This window comes from Stegastes partitus, unplaced genomic scaffold, assembly GCF_000690725.1.
Source record: "Stegastes partitus isolate 25-593 unplaced genomic scaffold, Stegastes_partitus-1.0.2 Scaffold359, whole genome shotgun sequence".
Taxonomy (NCBI): domain Eukaryota; kingdom Metazoa; phylum Chordata; class Actinopteri; family Pomacentridae; genus Stegastes; species Stegastes partitus.
This window is the reverse complement of record NW_007578090.1, coordinates 26,218-37,809: the sequence shown is the minus strand read 5'-3', so window position 1 is coordinate 37,809 and position 11,592 is coordinate 26,218. Positions and strand designations below refer to the sequence as shown.

General features: G+C 44.2%; 1 protein-coding gene across 1 annotated transcript; it reads right to left on the bottom strand.

The window, feature by feature from the left end:
• Positions 1-25: 25 nt before the first annotated feature.
• ctbp1l (C-terminal binding protein 1-like) lies at positions 26-11,535 on the bottom strand. The gene is made up of 11 exons (XM_008284432.1): positions 11,467-11,535; positions 10,320-10,368; positions 9,515-9,659; positions 6,152-6,306; positions 5,685-5,829; positions 5,353-5,559; positions 4,908-5,122; positions 3,925-4,055; positions 3,687-3,814; positions 1,586-1,703; positions 26-1,425 (listed from the first exon to the last, which is right to left on the bottom strand). The coding sequence occupies exons 3-11, from the start codon at positions 9,573-9,575 to the stop codon at positions 1,242-1,244; spliced, it is 1,344 nt and encodes a 447-aa protein (XP_008282654.1). The 5' UTR covers positions 9,576-9,659; positions 10,320-10,368; positions 11,467-11,535; the 3' UTR covers positions 26-1,241.
• Between the last annotated feature and the right edge of the window lie 57 nt (positions 11,536-11,592).

Below are 11,592 nucleotides of genomic sequence, written 5' to 3'. Positions count from 1 at the left end.
GGGGGGGTTGCAGGGTGTGGCGAGATCTTATCAAACAATAAGGCGGTAGTCGATCCCTGGTCACCCCTCCTGTGTTTTGAATGTATGTCGGCAGTGTGTGTCGTCACTGAAGCTAACCTGGAACTGTCCGTCTGTTGACCTGAAATGAGCTGCAGGCGACTCTCTGGGCTCTGAGCAGCCAGGCGGCGCCCTCTGCTGGCGAGGCCTCTGCGGGCACCGTGAGCACAAGACTTGACACGCTGCACTCTGGCTGCTGGCAGGAGATGGAAATTCATACCAAGGCGCCGAGGTGCTCTCTGATATGATGCTCCTAAGCTATCATCTCATGATAAAATAATCCATGAGGGGGCAAAGCATGTGTAAAGCAGGGTCCTAAAAACTACACAAATTTGACAACAAAAAACAAAAAAAAAACACTGGGCATCACTCTCTAAAGCTTAAGTATGGGCTGAGAAGATAAAACATTTGACAGTCGGGGACCTCCACACTGACCGCATTTTGGATTCCTCTGCTGAGCGAGCTGACGACAGTGCCAGGGAGAGATGAGGGCAAAAATGGGCTAAGGGGTAGCTAGATGATCGGTGGGGAGGACAGGATGTACTGTTTGTCAATCTGTCTGGTTTGCTTCAGTACACATTTTCCCCCCATCATAAGAAGGGTGGAGGGGGTGAGGGGGAAAAGAAAAAAAAAAAAAAACGAAAAGAAGAAGAAGAAGAGAGCAGTAACATGAGCCATTAATGTACAAAGTGGGGCTTCAACCCTTCTGCCTCTGGGCCTCTAGTGGTCAGAACCAGAGGAGGACTGCAGGAGGCGGTAGACTGTAAAGCCTCATGTCAGAAATGCTATTTTTTTCTTTTTACAAACAAACATTAACACCTAGAACCACAACAGATCAACTTTCCTTTAAAACAACAGCCAACTAAGGAAATAAGCCAATCCAATCATTGAATCCTTGAGAACACAGTTATTGCTGACGTAGTTGGGGGAGTGAAAAGGGGGGGGAGGGGGTGACGGGTGAGATGAGGATGGAGGATGTGTGTGTTCTAGGGGTTGTGGGAGGGATGGGGCTAACTGTGGATAGGTCACTCTTGGGCTGGTTATGTGATCTGAGAAAAGACTGTAGATCCACGTCAGGTCAAACTGGTGCTGCCGATGTACTGGAGGGTCGGGTTGTGTCTGATCCTGGGAGGTGGGGGTTGGTTTCCAGAGATGACGGAATGTGCTGGCGGCGGCGGAGGGGGCTATTGGTCGGAGGGGATGTCTCTGTCGGCTTCGGCCTTAGTAGGCTGCCCCGGGGACGGGGCGTGAGGAGGGTGGGAGACGGGGGCGATGCCATGTGCCAGGGTTCCTGAAACCAGGCTTTCAACGCCTGCGCCGGCTCCTGGGAGACCCCCTGTTGCAACATTGATCAGACCGGGAGGAAATCTGAAACAAAAAAAAAACAGCAGAAGAATCTGTGAGAACTGCTCTGGTAAAATAAATAAAAACATTAAAAATAATCATTTACACATCTATCTTCAGCTTCATAACAAAGCCTGATGTGTAATCGCTGTCAATTCTCATCCTCTACATCCACTCGTCTCACCTGTAGGTGGCTCCATTAAGTTCTGGGTGAACAGTAGCTGCCTCCATGGTGGGCCACTGAGAGGCTGCCATCAGATACTCCTTATTAACACAGTTCTTCAGACTGTCAGGGATACGCCCTACAGAGGGAGAAACAGACCATTAACACTGCATCGAGGTTGACACTGGGGGTGTTCATGATGTTAATTGATTCATTGCAGTTGATAATTTAATTGATAAAAATATATAAACTGATAAGCCAGAAGACGAGGGCCGTACAGTTGATGCTTGTTGCTGACTGCCTTTAAGAGCGTACCTCTCACTGTCTAACTGCTAACGGTGACAGTCAATGCGAATGATTTCTAGAGCATAAAGTTGTGAAAAAGATGTCCCGCAGCTGTCATGCTATCTCTAAGTTAGCTTTTGAAATGCTAACCCAGGCCGACAGCTGAGTGTCTTTCAGCAGAAAGCAGCTATAGCTGGCAACGCTGCTAGCGCTCAGGGGTAGCAGGACTTTGATTACATGTTTCCAACAGCATTCAAACTAAAACAAAGTGTTTCGATGGCGCTCTGGACTGAGTCTGAACATAATTTAGAGGTGGCAGTAAAAACGGACAGACTGATAAAGTTGCTGCGACAGTATTTGCGGACACGTGTTCCAACTGAGCAGCTGTTACCAGCAGCTGGACTGACATTAACTGCCGTGAACACTCCACCAGGAAGATCAGGTGTGACGATTATTGTGAAATCAAACTGCTGTAAAGAGAAAAATAAAGTTTCAGACTATTTAAAGTGGAAGACTGCAGTTTGTTTGCAGCGGTAATTTTTAGCAAATTGAGGAGGTAGTCACTTGGATGATAGACAAACACACATTTTGGCAAGCACAAAAAACAACAGGAATGTCAATGTTTAAATCAAAATTGTTAAATAAATAGTTTTGTGATTGGTATTTCTGTTGTTTTTCATTTTCGGTTATTGTGGAGTGGTGAGATGATTTTTGTTGTGTGTGTGACCAAGAGTATGTGGGAGTTCAGCGAGCTATGGGCCATAATGACAAGAGACTTCTGTAGTGGTTCACGGCTTTCAGCCAGTGTTCTTGTACAGAGACTGAAGCCAGGATAACTATGCTGTGTCACTATGTCACAGTTTATAAACGCACTTATAAACTGAAATCTCAGCATTCCTCCAGGATGACCACAATTTTCAATATTATGTTGGGCCAAATTTCAACAAAGCAGTCATAAATAAAGTAAAAAATGAAGTAGTAAATGTTACATAATTTGTAAATCAAATAGCCTGGTGTTTACGATTTTATCAGTATTTAGGAAAAACGTCCACTGCATTTCCTTCATTTTAATGCTTAATTGATCATTGATTGTTAACATGACTGGCTACTGAATAAGGAAATTGTTTAAAGTTGCATCCCTAATTTTAGACTCAAACACGAGTTCATGCAGCACAGGACATCACTTTTTGGATGACTGCTTCAATTTCTGGTGTAATGTCGTTTGCAAATAGAAACTGTCAAACCAAAGCATCTACAGCATGTCCGCAGAGAATACATTAGTCTGATTTGTTGAAGTGCGTGTTATTTTTACAGCTTTTAATCAGCCTCATTACTGCTCTTATTTAATGCAGTTTGAAGGCTTCTCATTTCTGCGTATCCCTGACTACAGCTTCTACAATTTGAAAGGGCTATTTCAAGACTGGGACATGAGCATTTACAGAGTATGTTAGCGAGACACGTGAACCAGAGCTGTCAAACACCATGAGGTTGAGTGAATATCTTGGCAGCTAGACAGATAAAACAAGCAATTTGATTACAAAATGTTGATCTCTGTGATATATATTTATTTTTGACTAGTTTTCAAAAAAATGACTCAGCTCAGCTATTCCAAGAGGTTAAACAGCAGGTCACCTGATGACAACATACAAAAAGTTGATTTTAATCGTTATTTTGTATGATCAGTGGGGTTATTGTAGAGCATCTACAGTATATGGTGTAATCAGCTATGGTATACAGGGGATCACTAATCTATTAAACTGCTTTTATGAACGCACTTATTTCTGAAATTCCTCAAACATTACGTGATCTTACATGCTGACAAATGTACATGTCTTACCAGTGATGGCCCGGCGCACTTCCCTGGCTGCCTCCTCGCGAGCCTCAATGGAGGCCTGCTCACTGTACCAAGATGTGTGCGGGGTACAGATCAGGTTCGGGGCGTCCTTCAGAGGGCCTGTTGAAAAACTGTAGAGAAGGGGTAAAGGTGTTAGAGACAGGAGTAATGAGGCTGTTCATCACACACATCAGTGGGTGTATGTGGGACAGCCAGAGCTACCATGGCGTATCACTGTTACCTGAAGGGTTCTGTCTCGTGGACGTCCAGGGCGGCCCCTCGTATCCGGCCCTCCTTCAGGGCCTGAGCCAGTGCTTTCTCATCAACCAGACCGCCTCTTGACGTGTTCACCAGGAAGGCTCCTTGACGCATCTGTGTCAGTGTCACAAACAATACGATTAACCTATGTGGAGTGGACCTCAGCAGAGGAGACTGAAACCTCTGATCTGCAGCAAAATAAACCAGCACAGACCGTCACAATTTGGCACAATTGTATTCCGTTTCTGTTCTCCGGGCCTATAATACAGGCAGTCATGCAAAACAAAAGCAGTGTTCGTTCAGGCCGAGTTTTCTCAATGATTACACTCAAACATTGTTCAGCAAATGTTTGAAATGTCTGGATTTAAACCTGCATACAAAAATAGAACTCGAAATATTGGCAGCAGCATTGGAGCTTCTTCCTGTTTTTTGTAGAATACCAACCAGTTGGTCTAATAGATGGTTCAGAGTTCAGACTTAACAGGCTGCAGAATAAATTTCTTCATTTTGCAATTCAATAATAAAAAAGGATGGGCTCACGTTACAAAGAGGCAACGTACTAGAGCAGCAACTTACATTATTTACACCATAAATTCTAATCCAAAGTCTGCTAAGCCTCCCTGCGAACACACTTTTTTTTTCCATCTTCTCACACACAAGAAAGAATTCTAAACCGAGTGGAAATGATTTTTAAAAATCCAGATGAAATTAAATTTTAACCAAATTCAATCCCATTGCTGCATGACATTTTTAGAGGTCAGAAATCTATCTTACCTAATCTCACTAACAACAGCAAAAAATGCAGGATATTTACAGGATTTCAAGCAAGACAACGCATGCACGTCTTAAATAGATCCCATCTCCTCTAAACATCCTAAAATGTAGTAGGGTTTGAAAAATAGCAACCAATGATCAAAATACTTGAAATATATATTTTTTTTATGTATTCAGCGCACATCCACACACCTGTTTGATGGTGAAGTCATTAATGAGGTGGTGGTTGTGCTCGTTGAGGCTGCAGTGCAGGGATACACAGTCAGAGTGGATGAGCAGGTCCTGCAGGGTGGCCATTCGCTGCAGGCCAAGCGAGCGTTCCACACCATCAGGCAGGTAGGGGTCATAAAAGATCACGCCAAAGCCAAAGGCCTTGGCCCGCAGAGCCACCGCCTGACCAACACGACCTGGAAGGAGATTGTAGGGATATCCTCAGCCACCACAGTGCACAAAATAGTACAAAAATATTCAACAGTTTGCCCATCAACTGAAGAGCTTGGATTAAACAGATCCCCGACTAATGCACTTCATCACAGAGCAATTGTTGAATTACTATTAAGTCCAACACAATCTTACATGAAAACAACAATTTGAATGCCAGATTTTCTAGCCACCCTTGTCCTTGAACTTCACTCACCTAGACCGATAATGCCCAGCGTCTCGCCCCGGATGCGAGCAGCACCACCAGCCACCTCCCTGATCTGCTCCACACTAGAGGCCCGGGTTCCCTCCCTTAGAGCCTGGTGCATCCAGGTGACTCGCCTGTACAGGTTGAGAATCAGACATAGCGAAGTGTCGGCCGTCTCCTCCACTGAGGCCGCTGGCACGTTACAGACAGCAATGCCTGGATGACCATTGACAGGAGGAAAAGAATGTTAACCACTCTGTGTGTTACTCTACTTTTGTTTTGTTTTTTTTTGTGTTAGACTGTGTGACTTTGAGAATACGTTACAAGCTCTAGCTTCTCACCAAGCTCAGCAGCTGCTTTGACGTCAACATTGTCAAAGCCGGAGCCAATCCTGACAATTACTCGTAGACCTTTAAACTTTTCCAAGTCGTCCCTGGATAGAGTGATAGTGTGGTACAGCAGAGCGGCCACTGCCTCATTTAGCACCTACAAAAGAAAAAATGAATTTTAAATTAGGCAAATATCTGAAATGTTAATTTTTACTTAACATTTAAGTATTACACCACTTCAAGAATTGTATATCATCTTCATTAAAATTGATAGGCAGGGGTAGAGACAGTATTGCTGAGATTTTTGATCTTGCGTTCCCAAAATGTATTGTTCTATCAAATCCAAACCCCCTAATAAGAGAATAGGGCTGGCAGCATTTTTTAAGAAATTCTTCCATACGACGACAGAATGAAATAAGCGCTACAGTGTTTTGTCGGCACAGGTTGTGGACGTGTGTGTGGGTGTGCAACCCCCCTACCTTCTCATGGATCTCTTGTGTGGACTGGGCATCGCAGAAAGCCACTGTGGCCACATCTTTGAGGATGGGCATTTCCACAGTGCAGTCGCGGCCATCCAGCAGGGCCACCAGGGGCCGCGGGTGCATTGGCCCATTCAGGATGGGGGGTCGGATACCTGAGTCAGCCAGCAAGACAGAGTTGTTAGACATAAACGTGCATTAAATAAATCAGGGCATAACCACAAATCAAAAACATACAAAAACACATTAGAAGCATGTGAAGACTTGTTATTGAAAAAGCTTTTTATTTTTTTAACACAAGCTTCTCATCCCTTTCTTTCTGCAGTGACTTGTTGATGACACTCAGCAAACACAGCGACCGACCACTTGCATTTCAGAGCCAGTAAAGTTAAGCTAGAGGTCAGTGAGTCAACAGTCTGCATTTCCTATGTCTGGACTACCCGACGTGGTACAAGTCATCATACTCTCACAAAAATCCCCTGAACACATGGCTAAGTGCCACACTCCTTAGACAATAATAACTCACGCGTTTATGACCACCTTTTTCCAACAAATCCACCAGCACCCTAACAGAACTACCAGGACAATTTGTGTGTGTTCCCACATAGTGTTTTTAATGTTACAAAAGTAATGTGTAGCCAAGTCTGTGATGAGGAGAGCATGCGGATTTCAGGCCTATACAGTGTTGAGCTCCAGTTCTGCATGTAACCAACATGCACTGTCAGGTCTTCATAGATGCATCTCTGTGCTGCTCGGGTCACAGACTCCTCATAAGGGGGAGCCTTGACCCTGGTTAATGAATCGGACCCCTTTGGTTAAGTGTTAATTCTGGGAACTTGACCTGCCTACTGTATGAGGAGAGGAAATACAGCAAGGAGGGGGGCTGGGAGAGTAGTGGGAGAGGTGATGGAGTATGGCGGCTGGGGGGGGGGAGGGGTGGAGAAAACTGCGGGGTCTCTGGGAGGAGGTGGTGGGGGTTCATGAGGGGGTCTGAGTCATGACCTAAATTCTCGTGTCTGGAAGAGTCCCTTCTTCCTATTTTTTCTGCTTCGGACACATACAAACACACGCGTGCACACCTTGGTGGCAAACATCTGCACATTTGGCCCATCTGCACTGTGGTCATTTACAATTCTTCCAACAAAAGAAGGCCCTGCATGTCAAAAACAAAGAAATGCCAACGCACTGCAAAAACAGCAGATCAGTAAAACGCTTTTTTAAATCTGTCCAAGTCTGACGGTCCTCTCAGCAGTGCGAGAATTGGACTAACTCCACATATGCACAAGCACACACTATCTCGTCCCTGCTGGGTGACAGGTGTGTGTGTGTGTGTGTGTGTGTGTGTGTCCCGCGGTGGGGGAGTGTGTCTAGCTGGAACATTTACTTGGACAGAGGGCAGGACGTAATGGTGAGACCGCTGAGGAGGAAAGGGAGCTGGTAGCTGAGAGTGGAAAACAAATATTTGTGAACACTTCCTCTGACGTCTGAGCGTTTCCCAACGCAAGAATTAAATGCATACGGGGGTAAAGACGAAAGAAAGACATGTAACTATATCCTGGCGTCCTTATACAACGTACGATATGATGCTCTCCATTTAGCTGTGTGGTTCATATTCATTGCAAATGGCTGAAAAATGCCATCATGCCTATTCCAACAAGCTAAGAGCACAAAGAGACTCTTACGATGTAGAAAAACCCGAAGGGGTTTGTCACAAAGACCCCCTGTGAAAAATATATATCCAAGTAGGCCTACACAGAGAGTAATTTGAGTAAAGGACATTGGCATACCCAAGGCCTACGAAGAGCAAGCATGGCCGCACACACAATACAATTCATTCAGTGATTCATTCATTCTCCCTCCCTCTCCCTTTCTTTGCCCTCACTCCCTCCTCCTCTCCTCTCTCCCTCTGGCTGTAGTTAGAGTAAGAGGTGAGGGGGGAGGGGCAGCGAACGATGATAATGCAGCAAGCAGCAGTACTCCACCCAGACACAGCTAGACACACGGTTATTCAGTTCCTTCTCAACGGCTGCGACAACACCAACACGCACTGAACATAAAAGGGAAACTGCACACACACATAGCTGCACCACACCCAAACCTTAAATCTCTCCCACCACCACACTTCACAAATTTCAAAAACACATGCCAAAATAGAAAACACATGAGCACCGGGCCTAACCTTGCATTATGAAGTCTGTCAGCCTGTCTTCCTCTCTCCCTCTCCCTCTATCGCTCTTTTTTTTTCCTCCCTCTCTCTCTGCCAGCCTGCTCTTGGCTGACTGGATCCCAGCTGTCATCCACGCCCAGACCCTCCCCCACAGCCAGCCTCCAATCACAGGCAGCGCCATTGAGAGCCAGCCAACCAGCACTAACCTCATTAGCATAGCCGAAGCTAAGGCCGAGGGCGGTTTGCGCTGTTGTCGTTTTTTAAAGAGACAGCTGGCCTGTTTCCCTGTAGCTGCGGCCACGACCCTTCACCTTGTCCTCTCCCTCTCACCCGTCTCCAGAGACTCTCCCAGACTGTTCCCTCCATTTTAGTGCACCATTATGTCTGATCTCCATCATCGACTCTCTACAGCTCAAAATACATCCCCTAGTAGAAGTTTGCACCGACCACCCCTGACTGCATATCCCAGAAACATAAAAAGTTGACTTTATCCTGTTGGCTTCAGTGTGAAATGCATTTCTTGCTGAGCGAGTTCATGAAGATGTTTAACAAGCATTAATCATCTCCTCTGTCAAAGGCTGAGAAAAATGTAAAATCAAGGTCACTACATCAGGTGAGGAACCCAGCAGACAAGTATGTTAATTGGTGTCATTTCAATACCCTCAAACAACGCCAATAATTTCACCTCAACCACAATATTCCCAGAGACCCAAACACATTCAGTTTACTGTCATAGAGAAGCATGACGCCAGAAAATATTCAAATTTAAGAAGCCGGAATCACAGAATTGAAACTTTTTTCTCTTCAAAAGTGACAACATAATTACCAAACTAGTCGGTGAGCCATTTAACAGTTGATAATTAATCAATTAATAATTGCAGCTCCAATAGCAAGGAGATAATCAACATATAGCTTCAAAAACTGCACAAACTATGATCAATATATGACTTTTTTTTCTGGTTTAAATACATAAAATCTCCAAATTCTATGGTCTGCCTACACACTTAACGCAGTTGCTGGTTGCAACTAAAACAATGTGGTGTGTGGACACAGCAAAAAGCATAAAAATTATGTGTTTTTTGTAACAAGTACGGATAAGTTTGATTATAATAATTGAAAAGAACAACATATTGCTCATACACACAGTCTCCTAAATATTTACTCGTACTTCATGTAAAGTATTTATGAACTCTCACCCTCACAAATGCGGTCAAGTCTCTGCCGCTTGACCTGTTTGTGCTTGTCCATCAGAGCCATAGACCAAGTAGTCTTAACCTGGGACAGAGAAGAACAGATCCAAGTGCTAGCGGGGCCCCGTTAACGATGTCCACTTAGTATCACCTGCACACAAATGGGAAATCAAGTCAGACAAGAAAAACACTTGCTTGTTTATATCTGTGACTACCTGAATAACTTTGTGTTCAGAGGGACACGTAATCACAACTTTAAAATCCTAAGAGCTTCAGTAAAAGGCAACGTGACTTCTCTTTTCGGTTCTCGGAGACGTCGTCCAACATCTCCAGGAACCGTAAAGGGAGAGAAGATCGCCACTGGGAAAAATACAATGTGTTCGCTGATGCTGAAAGACTTCAGGTGGTCAATGTGTGCAGATTTTAACAAAATATTATTGTCCAAATAGCTTCAGTAAAAAAAAACAGCCTGATTTGTCCTTTTCTGTTTTTGACGACATTTCACCTCAGAACAGACGAGGTGAAATGTCTTCAAGAAACATAAAGAGAAGTTGCTTTCGACTGAGGCTCGTAGAAATACCATGAAGTACTAATTTGCGTATTAAAAATCAACAGTGAGCAAATTCACCTGGCACGAAAATGTAACATATCAGTTTATAAGTATTAAAACAGAAACGTGAAGACAATGAACTTGAAGGCTGAACAAAGATATTTTACAGTTACGGGGGAGAAACACCACATACATCAAATTATATCTAAAGAAATACATTGTTAAGGCTTATTTGTACAGTGGAGGACTTCAGACACTTACCTGGAGAACAATGTGTGTTGTGCCAGTCAGGTTGCCAACTTAGTTTACACTGTAAACAAAGCAAAGGTATACTGACTTTAGATCATTATAATGTCATCCTGTTGGGAGCTATGCACGTGCCTTGTAAAGAAAACAACAAAACCACGTTAATACATTTTAATGTTGCTGAATTGCACACACTGCAGCTAACAAAACACAATCTTCCACAGTCTCATGACTCTTTGGGAAACGGCTCATACCGGCTTAAAGCCATTCACCTCCCTTTAACAGTTAAACCTGTTGGGGCTCCTGACCACAGTTTCCAACTTTCTAGTCAACTTTTGTTTAGCTTGCAAGAATACCAACACTCACACAGAGCACAAACCACGTACTCCATCGCTAACACTAATAGACAATTATGAGCGAACAACCTTAGCGACAACTTAATGGTGTGAAAATAGCAATAGCAATGCAGCCTATCGTCAACAGCCAAGTTACCGTTAACTAACTAGCTTACGATGCTAGCTAGCCCGTTTCCAAGCTCCCCGGAGGACTTGTAATGAATGGTGGATAATAGTTATCGATACTAGGCAAATACTACAAATACTTATCTCGCGTATTTGATGAATCCATCACCATTACTTTGCCCACTCTGAGCTAGTTCAGCTAACATTAACTTCTGAGCCGCGATCGGAGCTAATGCTAACTAAGCGGCAGCTAGCTACCCGATGGTGGCTAGCTAACCCAAACACAAACATTTGAGGACTCTAAGTGGCTAACATTTGAATGGAAACTACAAATTCTTGCCAACCCCCGGAGTCACATACCATTTAGTGTAATTTAGCTGTCAAGAATTAGTGATGTGTGTTAATTTAACCCAATTCCACAACTACATATATGAGGCGTTTGCAGCGTTGCTAACGTTAGCCTAGCCAGCGCCGTTAACTAGCGTGCCGCTGAGTGTGTGGGAGAGATGCGAGCAGAGGGGGAGCCCATTTCGTCCGATTTGTTATCAGCGAGTGGCGCTACAATGTGAAATATCTGACCCAGAAGCTGAAAAAAAATGATTAATTCTACTTAGAAGCGTCACTCGCACACATTACTGAATTCATCCAGATCTAATTTGTACAACAATGAACGAATCTAGCAAAAAATGACCATTATTTACCCCGAATAAACTCTTTGAGGAGTGCTGAGACAGTGTGCGTGCGTCGGTGGTGTTCCCTCTCTCCCGATCGCCATGAAATTAGACAAAAGAGGAAGTGGCTTGTTGATGGGGGGGTCAGACAGTCGT